At 40.8% G+C, this 19,289-nt stretch overlaps 1 protein-coding gene across 4 annotated transcripts in view; it reads right to left on the bottom strand.

The window, feature by feature from the left end:
• The window catches only part of nbeal1 (neurobeachin-like 1), a 61,880-nt gene that overhangs the window by 41,030 nt on the left and 1,561 nt on the right, over nt 1-19,289 (bottom strand). For all 4 annotated transcript variants that reach the window (XM_085448528.1, XM_085448530.1, XM_085448527.1 and 1 more), the window contains exons 3-5: nt 1,894-1,985; nt 533-694; nt 304-385 (exon numbers count right to left, since the gene is read on the bottom strand). In XM_085448528.1, the coding sequence (XP_085304654.1) occupies nt 304-385; nt 533-694; nt 1,894-1,985 (336 nt within the window). The remainder of the gene's footprint in view (nt 1-303; nt 386-532; nt 695-1,893; nt 1,986-19,289) is intronic.

Raw genomic sequence — 19,289 nt, 5'->3', positions numbered from 1 at the left:
TGTTGGTCAAACAAAACAGAGCTCACATTTTTTGCATTGTCCTTCCTTTCCTTTCCTTTTTCAGTATAAAACAGTTTAAAGGTAAATAAATGAAATAATCTTAAATTGTGTTAAGGAAGGTTTCATCTTTAAGTCTATGACATTTTGGAGATGGGTTCATCTTCTGCTAAATTAATATCAAAAAGCATGCATATTAGATTTGAACTTCTAAACATTGAGCTTCTTTTTCCACTCTAAATTAATACATTCTTCAAGACCACAGGACACAGAAATATGTGCAAAAGAAAAAGGGAGGAGTCAGACCTGCTGAATATAAAGTGTTGTCATGGTGATGATGTGATTGATGTAGGAGCAAGTACCAATCTCCTCCACATTGGATAGGTTCCTTTCGTAAACATCGAATCATGGACACACAAACACACAAGACAAGTCAACTGTTAACTTCTCCATCACTTACTTTTGAACACCTACTTCATTAGAGTGAAATTTCATCTCAGCAACTTTACAGCATGTGTATGTTTAACATCCTGACCTGCAGATGATGATGAGGAATTTGAGCAGCAGCAGTGCTAGGTTTTGCTGCTCGGGCTCCAGGCCGTCAGAGGCTTTTTGGACACACTGCAGTAACTGGTGGCGCAAAACCTGCAGGATGTTGTCTGGGAGGAGCGTCAACACCGGGGGAACCTCTTCTGGTCTGTAGACACAGAAGCATCGCAAGCACATAGCTGGATGAAAAGGAATGTCGACTCCATGTTTGTGTACCAGGATCAGCAGATTATCAAAGCACCATCTGCTCTCACCGCGTCGTACACATGCCTGGTGCATTCAGGCATTCATTACTAGAGAAAAAAATTGCATGACTGCTGCACTCTGTTCATATATGTGAGAGAGAATCCCATGGTAGGGAAGCAGATGTGACAGCTGCAGAGGAAGGGAATGAGATGAAGAGGATGGGGGAGAAGACAAATGGAGGGAAGAGAGGACAAAGATGCAAGGAGGAAGAAGAACATGACATCATTCAAAGGACGAAAAAAGCAAATAACAGGCTGGCAGATAAAAACCTTAGCCAATTAGACTGAAACACCCATATTCTGCCATCCTACTCCACCCAATCCTGTGGCTCTGCCTTGCTCATAAAATGTGACTGACTTCATAAGGCTTCATCTGAGGTTCATGCGATCACAAGTGGCAGAACAGTGTTAACCAAGCTGCTCTAAAATCCTAGATACACGCTCTCCAATGATGAGTGGGTGTCTCTCACTTAACTGATTTGTGTTGGCATGGTGCTTTTGATGCAGAGCATCACCTGCAACAAAATTAAACCACTCTGCACAAAAGCATCTGTTGTGGCCATGCTATTTCAGGCTGCACTGTGGAAAGCTCCACGGTGTGTGGTCATGATGTGGATGACATACAAGAGGAGGTAGCTCTGAACCCGCTCCTTACAACTGATTAGATGGCACTGGTGTATTATTAAGTATATTAGCATATTAACATCTCGTTTGAATACAATTTAAATAAAACCCAAACCAAAACATAGCAGCAACCAAAATACCAAACTTGAGGCTTCGTTAGTAGTGCACGTACCAAAAGGGAACAACACAAATTGTGTTGGCAATCTACTTTGAAATAATTTGCTGATAAATGAAAACATTGTTAGCTAATAATGGTGCACATGCTAGAAATAAGAGCGTAAATTACCATCCTATTAAAATATTCCTCATCAAGAAGACAAGTCATTGTCAGTGTTTTCTCCTGCCAAGCCAGTGTGGTTTGGTTAAAGAATAAGAATGGGTTATTCAGTGTAAATGCTAATTCCGGTTTATGACCATTATATATGTTATACTGAAAGAAAGCTTCAGGCACTCAGCATTGCAATTTGCCACAGTTTACCTTGAAGGTGTCTTTTCAAAGTCTACATCGAGACATCGCTCGTAGGAGCTGATGAAAATCTCCAGCCATAGCTTCAAGTAGTCTGGATCCCTCTGAGAAAAGAACAGAAGGGTGCAGAGAGGAAACAGTATTTTTAGTTACCTTTGTAGACAAATGTGTCATACTTAGAATAAATAAATGGCTGACAGCGGACAGACTGTAATTTGATTGAATTTATTGTTGTGTGGTGTATGTGTGAGACATTAATGACTTTTCTGTGTGGAACTTCAGGAAGCAGTTGCTGGTAAATGTGAGGTCGACATCAGATTTCTGACTTTTGGAATACCATTGAATCCTGGCACCTCATGCATCCCTTCGTAGTTCTTTCAATGTTCCCCAACACTGCCCCATGACCTCCTAACTGTACCTCAAAATTGTTTCGCAGTTCCACTCTTCCTCACTGTCCAGTGAATGGTCCTCACAGGGATAGGAAACAGCAAACATGTGTATGCTTATATTGGGGGGGTCACCATTCTAGTCTGACATTTCATTCTATACTCAGCTGATGTACAAATCTATACGATTGTGGAATTCCTATTAAATATTTGTATATGAAATTTAGATATTTAATTTTACTTCTGCAAAGTTACATCAAGATTGGTTTTCTCATGTAGGAGGAACTACGGAAGACAGATACATAAAATCTTTACAATGATAATGGATTGGATTTATATAGCGCTTTTCAAGGCACCCAAAGCGCTTTACAATGCCATTATTCATTCACTCTCACATTCACACACTGGTGGAGGCAAGCTACGGTTGTAGCCACAGCTGCCCTGGGGCAGACTGACAGAAGCGAGGCTGCCATATCGCGCCATCAGCCCCTCTGGCCAACACCAGTAGGCGGTAGGGTAAAGTAATGGCCTGCATTTGTATAGCGCTTTTCTAGTCCCTAAGGACCCCAAAGCGCTTCGCACTACATTCAGTCATTCACCCATTCACACACACACACACACACACACACACACACACACACACACACACACACACACACTGGCGATGGCAAGCTACATTGTAGCCACAGCTGCCCTGGGGCGCACTGACAGAGGCGACGCTGCCGGACACTGGCGCCACCGGGCCCTCTGACCACCACCAGTAGGCAAACATGGGGTTAGTATCTTGCCCAAGGATATTTGGCATGCAGGCAGGGGGCAGCCTGGGATCGAACCACCGACCTTCTGATTAGGGGTTGATCTGCTCTGCCACCTGAGCTACAGCCACCCCGTGTCTTGCCCAAGGACACAACGACCAGGACAGAGAGCCTGGGGATCGAACTGGTGACCTTCCGGTTACATATACGCTTCCCAACCCCTTGAGCACGGTCACCCCATTATAAGATGACAATTGCCCTTAGAAAAATAGTCCAAAGACATAATGTAGCATGATGATATTTCAATTGAAACATGGATAAAAAAAGGATATTAATCTCACGCAGATTTGGTTGTTGAACTAGAGCACTGATGCTGGAGAGGACTAGCTGTTAGCCTCTGTGTTTACCTATGCTGTTAGACAAGCAGAAGGAGAATGATCTCAAGAATAAAACTAAGCTGATTTCAGTTTAAGCACACTACCTCTATGCTTATGTGCACATCAGATTTAGCTAATCACCCCACATCATTTAGGATTGAGTAAATATTTCCCAGTGCCTTTTCTACATTTGGCTCTGGTTATATTAGAAGCAAGAAAAACACATACATACACTTCTGGTCAAAATGTTTTAGAACACCCGAGTTTTTCCATATTTTACGTGAAAACATCTAGTTTAAAATCTCATTGCACTCTGAAATGAAAGCATAGTACAAATAAGCAATTGGAGTTAAAAAATAAATCAAGGAATCAATTTATAGACCAAAATGTATTTTAAACTTTTGACTAATCAAAGTAGCGACCTTTGGCAGATATAATAGCTGAACACACCAGTGGCATTCACTCTACAACAGAGATCAAATATTCTTCAGAAAGTTCTTCCCATATCTGTTGCAGAGGTTCCCAGTCAAAGAAAAATTTTAAATTATGAAACTGACAATTATGAAAGTTTTTGCTTGTTTATTTATTTGTTTTTTCTTTTGCATACTGTGTCAAGCTTTCCTGTATATAATCATGTCCTAGATTTTGGAGAAAACAAGAAATTGATTAAAATTTTATTTAAAAAAAAAAATCAATAGATTCATATTTATACAAGCAGTGTGTTTATGTGTGTGTGTGTGTGTGTGTGTGTGTGTGTGTGTGTGTGTGTGTGTGTGTGTGTGTGTGTGTGTGTAAATTATGTGGTTCACACAACAAGCTGCAATGTTTGACCAGACTTTTGTGAACCTCTTTTCACAGCATTGCTTCATATTCAGAAGCAACAGAATTTGAATTTAAGGTTTAGTGTATACAAGCAAAATAAGAATGAGAGGCCGTGGTTCCTGTAACTGATGGTGACACACATGCGTTTTTCTTAGGGTGTGAAAGCTAAAACTTGCACCTGACTGAATGGAAAACAGGCCCGGCAGTGTTCCTAACAGTCACATTTCTAGCAGCCGGCTGACCGGCATTTCCTAAATTCCATGGAACAATGCCCAGAGAAAGATGGGATACCAGCATCAGCTGGAGATGAGGACTGGCCAGACAGGAACAAACAAGACAACACACACAAGTGACAGTGCTACAATAAATTACTCCGGAAATTTTTTTATTACTGTGACATGCAGTATTACATGTAATATGTTGCATTAGTAAATGTAACATATTTAGAACAATGAATTTTTTTGTCACTGCTACATCCTTTGCACTATAACATTACATTTTCCTTACCTAATGCCTGACTTTGTTTGTTTTGCTTTATATAAAGAAAGACCTATGTATCATAATCAGAATGTAATAATCCGGAATTCAGGAAATAAAGTCTGATGTTCAAAATTTCTGGCGGAGGACATCCAAAGCCTTCACTGTGTCCCTCCCCATTGCTCACACAAAATCGATGCCAACTGGTCTGACCTGAGGACACTCAAAATGAATGGCTGCAAGCAACGCGTACAGAAACATATTTTTCACATTGTTCATATAATCTCCGAACATTGAGCATAATTGATGGGTGTGTGTGGCAGTAACAGCATTTGCAAGTAGTATTGTTACAGCAGACACTGCAACAGGACTTCAACTAAGGATGATTTACTGTCTCTAATTAATCTACTGCTCATGTTTGGTTAAGTGCTTTGTTTAGAAAATGTCAAGTTAGTGTTTTGTTTGCTTAAAAACCAGAGCTGTAACAACTAAATACTTGCCAATGTCTCTTAAGAAAATTACTAAAATGAAAAAAACAAACAAAAAACCCCAAACAACAACATAAAACCCCCACACAAATCTGATCGTTTCAGCTCTGTATCACAGACGTAACTCTGAAAGCATCATTGATTCATCATACACAAGTTATCTCTTGTTCAAGCACTCTTAACAGATGCTGTCATAAGGACTTTGGGCCATCTGGAGGGTGTGAGTGAGCAATCTAGGTCAAGGAAAACTGAAGAGTTAAACATGGCAGATTATAGCAACACTCGGTTTATTGAGCATTTGGTAGAGTAGTCTGACCCCTACTCGTTCAGAGGTCTTTAAATATTTAGATCGTGATTTGGTGGTAACCCCTCTGACCCCCTTTATAGAGTTAACTAAAAAGCCCGGAGCTTTTTAAAGGCCTTAGCATTCACTCTCTAGGGAACTGCCTACTGATATTATGACAATCAATCCAGTGAAAACTGTGTGAGAGGTAAAAGTTTGAGTCCGTTCAAGCCATGAGGAAGTACAAGAATTTTGAAGCGATGTAATGCTACTCCTCTTCTCGTTCTGTTGCTTCTGCCTAACGAAATTTGTACAAAGGGAGCTATAACAAGAACTCACATCATACAATGCCCGTATGCAATATATGTAAAATTAGGGCTGCTCAATTAATCGAATTTTAATCACGATTACGATCTGGGCTTTCAACAATCATTAAAAATGACTGAGCCGATTATTAGCCCCTCCCTAATTTATCCGCGACACCTTAAAGGCCGGTCCATGAAAATATTGTCGGGCATAAACCGGTCCGTGGCGCAAAAAAGGTTGGAGACCGCTGATTAAGAGGACCCGAGGGAAGCTCGGAAAGCTAAGCAGAAGTTATTTGGAGAGGAGAGAGTGACTGCCGTTGGTTGAAAAGAGAGGTAAAAAAAAAAAAAAAAAAACTTCAGTGGTGGTGCACACTATTTTATATTATTTTTTAAAGTCATTATTCAATACATTGTTATTGTTAACCCTTTAAAGCCGGTCAGAGCAGCACGCTCTGTTTTGTGTAACTATTTTTAAATCCCTGTAGAACCTGAACCGTGTAAGCTAGCGCAATAAACCGGAGGAGTTGTACTTACATCTTATGCCATCAGCTTGTCCTCAGTCACGGTTTCCTTCCACATATAGCTTTGCAAAAATGGCATAAAAAGCGCTTGCAGGAACAAAAACATAATATTCCAGAAACACTTGCTGATCCGATCAGCTGCTCGTAACACTTCGCACATTGAAACAAAGGTCACCGCTAACTATCACATGTCCGCCATTTCCTGCCCGAAACCGGAAGTGACGTCATTTTCGCGGAAAATGTAGTTTCTTTTACTTGTAGGCCTTAAAAGCCTATACTGGTCATGTTTGACTTTTCTGAATAGTTGCTGGGATGCTTAGAACTCGAATTGCACTGCTGGAAATAGTTTATTTTGATGCACCTGCTGTTTTCTTTGCAAATTTGCATCATAGGATTGTTTTTGTTTTTCCTGCAGTATATAAAAATTGCTGTATCTCCAAAATAAAACTATGAAGACACTCAAAATAAATTTCCTGTTGTTATAAACTATTTTTTGCAACTTTTTTGTATTTAAAGTTTTGAGGGATAAACCTCTTAAATTTCTCCAAGTAGAAATATATGTTAAAAAACAAAAACAAAAACGATTTTCAATTTTTTTGTAGTTTATTGCACTTTTTTGCAATTAATGTAGTTGCTATGGACTTAATGTATACATATTATTAAAATATGGGCTATAACAATTGTATAGCAACTTGAAATGCTCCCACAAATGGCACTACAACATGTAAAAAAATAATATAAGCTCTGGCGGACTTAGATAAGATAAGATAAGATAAGATAACCTTTATTAGTCCCACACGTGGGAAATTTGTTTTGTCACAGCAGGAAGTGGCCAGTGCAAAAGTTATGAGGCAAAAATTAGAATACAATAAGAATAAATACAGTACACAACTGTACAGAATAGAATAAAATAAAATACTATATACAGTAGAATAAAATAAATATACAATAAGATAAAAATAGAATACAAATACAAATACTATATACAACTGAGTAAAAATACAACGATGACAGAAAGGATTATTGCACTTAGTATTATTGCATATGTATGGATGTGTGTGCTTGATCAGTTAAAGTCTTTATTATGGAGTCTGACAGCAGTGGGGAGGAAACACCTGCGAAATCTCTCCGTCCCACACCGTGGGTGCCACAGTCTCCCACTGAAGGAGCTGCTCAGTGCTGTCACAGTCTGCTGCATGGGGTGGGAGATGTTGTCCATCAGGGATGACAGCTTAGCTGCCATTCTCCTGTCACTCACCACCTCCACTGGGTCCAGAGGGCATCCTAGAACAGAACTGGCCCTTCGGATCACCCTGTTCAGTCTCTTCCTGTCCCCAGCAGAGATGCTGCCGCCCCAGCAGACCACGCCATAAAAGATAGCAGAAGCCACAACAGAGTCATAGAATTTCTTCAGGAGTGGGCCCTCCACTCCAAACGACCTGAGTCTCCGCAGCAGGTACAGCCTGCTCTGCCTTTTCCTGTAGAGGGCGTCTGAGTTATGAGTCCAGTCCAGTCTATTGTTCAGATGAACACCAAGGTACCTGTAGCTGTCCACAGCCTCAATGTCCATACCTTGGATGTTCAGTGGTTGCAGTGGAGAATGCTTGTGCCTGCGGAAGTCTACCACCAGTTCCTTGGTTTTACTGGCGTTGATCTGGAGGTAGTTCAGCTGGCACCAGTCCACAAAGTCTTGGGTCAGACCTCTGTACTCACTTGGTTCTATGGTAGGTCTTAAAGGGTTAAATAAATATCGTCAAATAATCGAGATCTCAATTTCAGTGAAAATAATCGTGATTATCATTTTTGCCATAATCGAGCAGCCCTATGTAAAATAAAACTGATTTTGATTGGATGTTAAGTAACTCTGTATTTGGCACTTTCTCATTGCTGTGACTTCACTTATATGGGAGCTCAGAAAACATCCCATCATTCCAAAGGCCGACAAACAGGAAGACCGACTTGACAAATAAATAATGGAATAATTCACTCCAGTGACTTTTATCCAGAGTGTATATTAAAGACTGATGCCGTTACCATGACGCCACCCATTGGTTTTGGACTCTACATTCTGAAGCCTCAAATTAGCATTTCGGCTGCCACCCTTTTAGCTTTTTGGAGCCAGAAGTTGTCATTGCCAGCTGTAGTCCAAGCTACCACAAGACCTAGAGAAGCAGTTGAATATTATGATTTGTAACCTAGCCAAACCAGCTGCAGCTGGAAAGTAAAACTTGACACATAAATCGTGAGGCTGGTTATGAGTGACAGAAAGATGGGACATTAAAATTATATTATACTGAGGATGGGGTTAAAATAAGTCACAAAATATACTCATACAGGCAGCCAGCCCATATAAAACCTATGTTCGTGAAACGGTGAAGGAGAAGGCAATTCATAAACCAATTTACAAAACTCCTTATCAAATCCCTGCATAAACAAAAAGAGTTTGCAGACTACTAATTCAGAACTAAGGAAAAAATATTAGCTGGAAAAAATAGAATCAGTGTTTCTTAGCCAGCACAGCCCCTGGCTACAGAGGGGGAGACTGCTTCTGTCTGCGTGTCAGAGTGGGAATCAGCCAGCGCTGTGCTATTCCAAGTGAAGTCATCAGAATAATCCTGTGACGCTGACCTCCGTCTGCGCGCGCGCGCGCGTGTGTGTGTGTGTGTGTGTGTGCGTGCGTGTGTGTGTGTGTGCGTGTGTGCGTGTGTGCGTGTGTGTGTGGAAGAGACAAAAAAAGAAGAAAAGAGAGAGAGATGTCGGACTGGAACTCAGCAGGAACCACGTGTGTAATATGTTCTGCTAGGAGGCCACGGTCTGTCTTCTGTGTGTGCTTCTTTCCCCGTGTTACCCCGTCACTTACAATGACAGAGAAAAACATTTATTATTGGATGGTAGAGCAGGGCGATATGGTCAAAAATATTTATCACGATATATATTTGAAAATTTGCGATAACGATATAACTGACGATATAATTGATGCGAGACAAAATACAACTCCACAACATTACTAGCGCAAAAACACAACCTTCCATTTATTTTCACTTAAACAAGAAGCTGGTTTTTATGTACATTAAAGCTTTATAAAAATGTAACAGTGCAAATGCAAATTCCTTGCTGAAAGTTTAACCAAAAGGCATTTCCAGTAGAAATGGGCTGACACATCCTGAGCATAACCATGTATAATATCCACTGAAGTTAAAAAGAGGTGCTTTGCTACATTAAACTGCAGTGTGCAGTACGTATTTTTCGGACTATAAGGTGCACGGGATTATAAGGCACATTAAGCGAAACAAAGCAGTCAGATAAATCAAACTTTATTAAACTCATTCTTCTTGCTTCCTCCACTTCTGTACCATTGATTCATTAATGTTGAATTCTCTGGCAGCTGCTCTATTCCCATGTTGTTGCAGTATATTAATGACTAACCTCGTATTGTGGATGGATTATCTCAGTTGTTCTCCTGACTGAAGTTTGGTCCGTTTACAGCATCCTGCCATGCGATTGCATTTGTCTCTAACCATCAGGAACCTTAACGTTAACTTTTATAAGTGGAAAAGTGTTAGTGTTCGTCCTCCAGCTTCACTGTTTATGTTATGCTAACATAGCTGTGTCGCTAGCGATCACGTAGCACATCATTATATACCAGCTAGCCCAACTTCAGTAACCCTACAAACGTCACTGCTGTTTAGTTTCCTGTCTTCATTTATGTTGGAAGTGATAGCAGAGCTGTACGTTCGAGTTTTTTCAGAAATCTCTCAGTCAGAACATGCAATATCATGCTTAGGTAACTAGCGAAACTAGCGAGCTAACTTCCGCTAGTTTCCTGCTAACTTCTAACTCCGTTAAATGTAATAAATTTTGTTTTCATGGATGCCTGGAAGTTAAACTTCATAGTTACACTTGGTAAAGCAGCAATGCTGATCGTTTTATTAAAGATGAAAGAATTTAGACAGTTTTTAACTCTCAGTGATGCTGCAGTGTTCTTTTGACCTGAAGCATACGGAGTTTAGGACCCAGATTACTTCCAGATTTACGAGCATCTTAGGCTACGTTCACACTGCAGGCGAAAGCGCATCAAATCCGATTTTTTTGACCCTATGTGACCCATATCCGATCATGCTATGACAGTGTGAACGGCGCAAATCCGATATTTTCAAATCCGATCTGGGTCACTTTCGTATGTGGTACTGAATCCGATACATATCCGATGTTTTAGAAAGCGACTGCTGTTTGAACGGTCAAGTCGCATTAAATCCGCCTTTTACGTCACCGACACAAGACTGAAGCTAATTATCAGCGCCCGAGAAGACATCGCGAACGCTTCCTGGCCATCCAGTGTAGATGTCAGTGAAACTGTTGGGAAGACAACGTAAACATTTTATTTGTACTGTATAATCTACAGATTCTGACAGAAATCTGCAGCTATCCTTTGAAGCACCGCTCCTCTCTTAAACAGCAATAAGGATCATTATTAGGTTATTTACATTATTATGTAAATAACAAAATAACTTAAAGCAAAAATTGGGAAACGTGAACTCCGAAGTCTTTTTATTAAGGGCCATCAGTCAAACAATACTGTTGCTCTGGGTCTAAACAGAGCGCTTTGTGTGTGACATCTTCTTTTGCGCATGCGGGCCGCTTTGAGCGTTCACACTAGAGCGTGTTTGCTGTCGCATTTTATTTGTAGTGTGAACGAGCAGACAAAAAAAATCGGATTTGATCAAAAAAATCGGAATTGAGCATTAAGACCTGCAGTGTGAACGTAGCCTAAGTCCGACAAATACGACAATAACGACAGCCGCTTGCATGTTCTGCAAAAAAATGTGCTTTGTCGTGTGTCTGACGGACAAACACCAAACCAGTTCCACATCACGGAAGTTGCACCATTTTTACAAACCAATTCTGGTTCATCTGTTTCACTCAACAATCGGCCATGTGCGTATGAAAACAAAGGCACTGCGCATGCGCGTTTTACTCATATTCTATCGCGATATTTCATTTTCCTATTGTTGCCTAACATTATACCGGTATTACCGTGAACGGTATAATATGGCCCAGCCCTATTGGATGGTGCCCACACTGCTCTTTAACCAGAGCAATAAACAGTCTATTGTCTTAATGTACATATGAATGCTGCTGCCAGGAAATTAGAAGATGATGATTTAAGCCAGTAGTTTCCCTCTCAAGTGAGTTTGTGGCTGAATGACTGTGTGTATGTCTCTTAAAGAATGTCCTCTTTTAGGCAGCAGCTTGGGAGCACAGATGCCCATTGAGGGTTTGTACTGTGGCAGGCAGGGGACACACCCTGCTCTACATTGCCCTGTTTATCCTCAGCCTTCATCACAGCCCCCCCCCCCCCCCCCCACACACACACACACACACACACACAATCACACACCTTGTCCAGCCAGACTCCCACAATATTCTTGTGTCCCAATGTGTATACAGACAGTTCCCATGAGAGAATCACATGCCTCTATGATTTAGTTCATTATCATATTAAATTCTATGCCCAGCTACATCACAATCCCAAATATCTGTTTAAACTGACCTCTGTAAACCTTCCAAGGTCAACAGCAACACAGACCAATGCACGTCCTTCTTAACAGAGAAATCCCCACTGACCCAGACTGGATTTATCAATAGCTCTCAGTCATTTCGAATGTCAGAGACATGCATGAACGAAAAGAAAAAGCTGAAGGGCTAAAGAGAGACCAATGCTGGATTTTCTAATTGTTACTCATTTTTTAAAAACAAAACAAAACAAAACAAAAAAAACAACAACAACAACAAAACGATTCCTTCTGGAGTCTATTCTCATTCTTGACCATCCATTTATTTTCTACCACTTATCTGGGTCCAGGTACAGTCTAAGCAGCCATGCTCAGACGCCACTCAACCAATCACCACCTCCAGCTCCACTGTGGGGAATCCAAGGCGTTCCCAGGGAAGCTGTTTCATTCCTAGGGCATTAAATACTGCTTTTCTGTCAATGCTCTATAACTCTAAAACTGTATGTCGTCATTTTGCCAGGATCTTTAGTTGCATCGTTTTGACTTGATCTGTTATGAGATGCTAGACAGGCGTGGTCAGCCAGCTGGTCGGGTGGCAGTTCAGGGGAACCTGGTTAGGTGGAAGTGGCATAGAGTCGCTGAAACCACAATGTTTAAAGGCCTCCTCCCTTTAGATTTAATAGACGGCTGTGGTTTTTCTGTTTCTGCTGCCATACAGGCTTACAGCACTAACCGTCACTCTGTGACAACTCCTCTGGCCATGACATAAGTGCCAGAGGTGGGTGGGTGTGTGCGTGTGTGCGTGCGTGTGCATAGGGGTCCACACTGCACGAGGCACGTCTGATACACCCTGTTAGTGACATCAGTGTTATGCCAGAGATATTCATAGCATGGAGGGAAAATGAGAAGCAAGAACTGCACCAGGGAAGAAAGTTAGCCTGAGGGAGCAAACTTCACGGAGCAGTTCATTCAGTAAACCGAAGCCTGAGTGCATGAGCTTGTCAGACTGCATGAGGTATGGCGTATGCACATGATTATTTGTGTGTGTGTATGTGTGTGTGTGTGTGTCAGCAGAAATTAGACTGGGTAATCTACTTGACCAAATATGTGAAAATCTGAAACCTTGCACCATTTCCAGCTTGACTCTTTTGCTTCCGATTTCCACCAATGCTTTCACTGCATGCTGATTCCCATAAGAGCAAGGGTTTATGCAAATTACTGGCATTTGCTCCAATCCAGTGAAAAAGCAGGGTGGTGTGGGGTGACATCACACAGGATGATGGTTCTGTGAATCCCCTGTGTTGTGGACAGTTGAAAAAGAGAGTGAGGACTGTTCCTCTTAAGTTACCAGAGTCAACTTTAAAGCCACAGGAGGGTAAAATGTTCCCTGTGCTTGGTTAAATCAAAAAGGCTTTTCTGCAGCACATAATGGCCTTAAGAGCGGAACTGGCACGATTCAGGAATCTGCTAAACCCTCCACTGTCTGACAAGCCCTTCTGGATAAAACACTGGCGAGAGAGCAGAGCTACTGCGCCACTGTATGCCGGCAGCCACCAGCCGCTGCTGGGGGACAACACTATGGCACGAACCAATGACAGTCAGCGAAGAGGATCGCTCGTTACATAAGCATCTTGGCTGTTGTCTGTGACCTCTCTGCTTCACTATAACTCAGAGAAGCAAACTGGAGTTAGTCTGCAGTAGAGCTGGGCGATATATCGAGTTTTTAAAACATATCGATATATTTTTATACGAGATATAAGATGTGACAATATCCTTTATATCGATATAGTCTATGTTACGTTATAATTATAGTTGTGGAGCCGCAAGTTTGCCTCTCTTTCGTCCACTTTTGTCTCTACGCAACGTTACTCCGCCTCGCCTTCACTGAAGACAACTCCCCCTTCTCCCCCATCGCTTCACGTGCAGGCAGCGACAAGATGGACACGGCAAATCTCCGTTAACGAGTTACTGTGCATCGCCCCATGCGTGGGGCTGGACAGCGTCAACGTGTTAACGAGCTAACCATGCTAACGAGCTAACCGCGCTAACCCTAAAATCCTTTCATTCTCTCAAAAGTTGACAGTGCGCCTTATGTATGAATTCTGGTTGTGCTTGATGGCCGCGAACCGATTTTATGTGGTACACGGCGCTCAGCAATCTGTCAAAAATGTTTGAGTACGACTTTGGTAAGCTACGGAGCTGCACCGCTTGATAGATTGTCGGCGCATTACGGCTACCGAGGAGCTTCGCGGAGTGATACGTACTGTGCTTCAACGTAATATTACCGTATTGTGTGTGTGTATAAGGACCATAAATGGCACCTGTAAGAGACGTGGTTATGAAGCGGATTTCAAACTCCAGGCTATCAGTCACACAGTAAAACTTGGGAACCGAGCAGCTGTGAAATCTGTCTGTCTTTGTTATTACGCTCAGCGTCTTTTAGTTTACATTTTGACGGCACAATTGTGAGCTCTTTGTTTAGCACAAAAACAACATTGTTTTCTTTTATTTATGGAGCATTATTATTTAATGAATGCTCATAATTTAATTTTGAGTAATTTTTCATGTACATCTGCTCTATGTTAATAAAAGTGCCTGTGTGACATCTGGGACACAGCTTTGACTAAGAACTCTCTTTTTGTTCTTACTTTATGGCTTAAAAAATATCGAGATATACATCTTATATCGCCATCCAGCTAAAAAATATCGAGATATGAATTTTGGGTCATATCGCCCAGCCCTAGTCTGCAGATTCTCATTGAAATGCATACAACATAATAACTAACATCTACCAATACATTAATTTAGAAGCTTTAAATAATGAATACCAACAGTACTTTTCAAACAATGTAAATGTAATCATATAGACTAAGCTTTTACTATGTTTCCCAACTATTCCCTACTAGCAATATATAATGAAAGGTCAAAGATACAGTAAGCATTCCTTTGACCTTCTGACTTTAATGTAGGGCTGCCACAAACGATTATTTTGATAGTCGACTAGTCACAGATTATTTTTGCGATTAGTCGACTAATCAGATCATCATCCATTGGAGTACAGCTTATTGCACCAGCAGCATCTGGTCTTATATAACTATCATTAGCTTACAGCTTGAAGTGTTTGTGCTAACTAAAAATAAAGACAAGATGGTAGTTTATTAATTTTTAATGAAATTTGCAGATTGTTTCGGTGAAGTTTAATAAACTCCTTGCTTTCTAAAATATAACAGGACACCGGAGTATATTCTCCAGCGTCTCACACTTCTGATAATCAGCTGTCTGCTTGACAGTTTTAGCTGTGCAAAAACTATAACTTTAATCTCAGCCAAACCGATTTACTCAGGAACAAATAAAATACTAAAGAAAGCCAAACAATAACATTTTTAAGTTATCTAAGTGACTTGTATATATGTTTAACCTGACTAGCGAAAGACGGCGGTGGGTTTGAAAACAATTTGCCGGGAGTCCGGTGTTCTCACGGCTCTAGTTAGCCTTGCCCCCGCCTAGCTAACGAGCTAGTGGGTAACAGACATCTCCGAAAACATCGGAGCGCTTTTGAAAATATGTGGTGTCTTGATAAACTGAGCAGATATTTGAGGTTTACACAGCTACATTCTCGCCTGAAAATATGTTAAACGTTTATTTTGTGACCAAGAAAGAATAATAAGAGTAAAGTTAAAACTAACTAGCTGCCGCCATTGTTGACAGCTGCGCTATGAATTCTGGGACACAGCTTCTTCTTCTTCGGGGTTTAACGGCAGCTGGCATCCTTGTACATGCAGTGCTGCCATCTTCTGTTTCAGTCCGTTATTACACTCTTAAATCCTACTACTCATTCCTGCGTCCTTTGTGATCTTACAAAGCTTCAAACGATGCGTCGACTATTAAATTAGTCGTCGACGATTTTAATAGTCGACATAATCGTGACTAGTCGACTAATCGTGGCAGCCCTACTTTAATGTAAATATTATTTTACATAATAGTGTTCAAAACTTTAGAGTGCACAGCCTGAAACTACACTGGAGGACAAAATACTACATTCTGCCCACCTATACTTCCCTAAATACTGAAAACAGCACCAAATGTGCATCAATCTGTGGTAGCAAATAGTCCTAACAATTGTTATAAACTACAGTCGACAACCGTTTCAGGAAATGAATGAAACAAAACAAAAACACTATAAACACACATTTGTCATTCAACAAGGGAAAACAAAGGCCAGTATACCAGCAACATATGGTGCTGAGTGTAATCTGAAGGCACCTAATTTATTATTTGTTTTTTCATAAATTACCCTACCCAAAGAATAAACATGATGTATAAAGCTGTGATGTTGTGCCTGTGTTCAGATATGGCTAATATGACCTGGTACATACACAAACACCAACTCCTGCACACTTCTCCACACTGGAACTGATGCTACAGCTGTTCAACCAACAATTTCTGACTTCATCAGTATGCTAAATGGCCAGCTGCCACTTCTGGCTTAAAGTGTATTCAAAAGCAGTTTTCTAATGCCATAAGTCAAACTTCTAGGAGAGACACACGTCTGTCTAAACACAAAATTGCCTCTTCCTCTTTCAGTACCAGGAACCAAGTGGTCAGGTGAATGATAATGATTCAGAGAGAGATAATCAGAAAGCAGACATCTGACTGACAGAACAGGACGAGCTGGTTCTCCCAATGGAGCCGAGGGCTGGTTGTGTTGTAAAAGTTTCTACTGTCAACACCACTCACCTGAATGACTCTTTCTTAGACAACAGTGCCAGTATTAACCTCTGACACTAAAGGCTGCCATGACTCTACTGTTGTCAGTGATTAACCAGGCAAGGCACATGAAAGAGGTGTGTATCAGGATGAGTACACAAATATGACAGATGCCTCCAAAGTCATCTAACTGAGTCACATAGTCAAGTTTCAGGAGTAAATACAGCATTCAGGATAATCATTAAGTCTTAAAAGTGTTATAATATTGCAAATTACTAACTCTATGATAAATTGCATTATCATTGAAAGTTGAATTAGAGGTTATTATAAAGTTTAAACTATAGCTTAAATGCAGTACTGTGTGTTTTACTAGCATTTCATTGCAAATTAGGCAGTTGTTTCATGTATTAATTGTTTTTTACTGCTAATGTTTAAAAGGACTCCAACCAAATTCGAACAGTAGATTTTCCCTGACGCTCTTTGTTGCCTCTAACAGCATGTGGTCTGATTTCAATGTCAAGGACTTGAGTCAAATTTTCCATGAAAATCCAAAGAATGTGACATTTATGCTTATTCCCATTGCCTTACTCTGGCTCCCAGCACAACGATTCAACACAAGCTCCACATACAGACAACAAAACAAACACAAAGGCTGTGGCATCAGATAGAACTTAGCTAGTGACACCGTTAGTGAGAAAGCAAACTAGGTTTAGCCAACTAGCTGCTAGTTAGGCATTATGTAATTTGTGTGAATTTGCAGATAAGTTAGGTGAAATTGGCTATAAAATAGCTATATCTATGTAATAAAGTCCATCCTGGAATTTGGCCATCAGGGGAAAGCTGGTTAGCGTCAGCAGAGTGTTCGAGTCAAACTGTTTGGTTTTCAGGACCAAAACCTGATGCCCGAGTCATCTTTCTGGCTAACGGACAGTTGTAGCTTAAGGGTCAGAAAAAGGAAGTTAATGTGGAAGAGATTTAAAAACAAAACAAAACTGAAATAAATAAATGAAAAATTTATCCTGAAGACCACCAAATGACATAAGCTGTTGTTGGACAAAACTATTTAGAGTTAGAGACCTATAGTTCTCTGTAGTGACCTCACTCCTGAGTTTATAATCATTTTGTAAATCTTGCTTAAATTGTTTTTCAGAATGGATCTGGAATGGATGTTCTTTGGGTAATCACTTGTCAATTATAAGATGTTAGCCAAAAGAGGAGCACTTTCACAGCCAGAGCTGCACTTCTTCATCCTGTTTTTTTTTTGTTTGTTTGTTTGTTTTTGTGTAAATAAAGATGAGGAAAGAGGAAACACTCATATCAAGGCTTCATAACTGGACATTGGGTGACATCACAGTAGCTACGTTTTTGAATCTTTTATACTGTCTCTGGGCTAATGTGTGGCTCGTTCTCATACCTCAGCTGGTCATCTTCAACAAGCTGTTGCCATGCTATCACTGTGACTAGCAAAGTCATATATGAGTTGAAATGGCAGTTGGGGATGTAAATGATGTAAAGTCATAAAGCTAAATAGTATCGACTTTTCACATTGAAAGCCAACATGGGGGCAGTCAGTCAGCCAGCTAGATGTAACTTAGCTACATAGCAAGTGCCTACCTGGTTGCTTCATCCAAGTCAACCTTGTTCTTTTACTGATACTTAATATACACACAGCTGGTCTCCTAGCTTTTGGAAAAATACATGAATAATAATCAAAGGCAGACTTGAGTGTGTCCACCGTTTTGGCCAATAAAGGTTTGAACGAACTGCCCGCAAAGACCACTTCACTTAGCAGCCATGGGTGTTATTAATAAATTAATAAGAGCTCCTTTAAGATCAGGCTTCCTACACCATTTCATAAAGGAGCGCAAAGCTTTTGCAGAGCTCACTGAATAAAAACAAGGGCAGAGCACCGTCTGCCCTTCAAACCGTTTAAGATTTTCTAATGACCTGCAGAAGCCCTGAAAACAAGGAAACTGTTTCGCTACTTTGCAATGAGAAAGAGTTGGGAAGAGAAAATTGTGATAAGAGGCCGGTCGTAGTTGACCACTTGGTGGGACACAGTGTGGCTGGTCTCAGAGCTCAGACAAGAGTCAAGCCTCAGAAAGAGACATTCCTTGACCAATTTAGACCATGTGACTAAAGGCTAGACAACCCACACACCTACACACAGACCATATCATTAAAATGGTCTGCCCCATACTGTGTAGATCTCCCTAGTGTTGATTTAACAGGCTCTGGGCTTCAGAGGTGTCCTTGTCAAATAGCATTAGTATGAATGCAAAGCTCCAGTGTATCCCAGCATTGTAACAAGATCAACAATGATTCAATTCACCTGTACGTGCACATGTATATCATATATATTAGAATGCATCTCTCGCCACATCTCTTTTGCTTCATGCAGACATAAAGATTAGCTCAGTGGACTCTGGCTGAAAGCCAGGCTCGAATGAAATGATCCTTCCCTGCAATATAATGCTCAGTCAATGCAAAGAAAAAGTCCTGCTAGAGCAAATGTAATGTATATGCTCACTTTTTCACAGGTGACTGCAACAATCTCAGAGACCCCAGGCACCCAGCTCGCTGGTATTAAACACTCTGTGTGTGTCAGCATTCAAATGCTTTACTTCTCAGGATGAGGATTATTGGATGTCGTAATCTAAAAATAAGTGTAACAGCTTCACAGCCCTCCACACTTCTCAGAGGGCTATGCACGGTGCGTTATTGTGAGGGATTACTGTGGGAGGTAGGTAGTGTGACTGCAGCCAGGCTCA

Source organism: Copadichromis virginalis, linkage group LG23 (assembly GCF_057382275.1).
Source record: "Copadichromis virginalis isolate Kocher_CV1m ecotype Utaka linkage group LG23, C_Virginalis_male_GT1.1, whole genome shotgun sequence".
NCBI lineage: Eukaryota > Metazoa > Chordata > Actinopteri > Cichliformes > Cichlidae > Copadichromis > Copadichromis virginalis.
The sequence above is the reverse complement of the archived record's forward strand: the minus strand, read 5'-3'. Positions and strand labels throughout refer to the sequence as shown.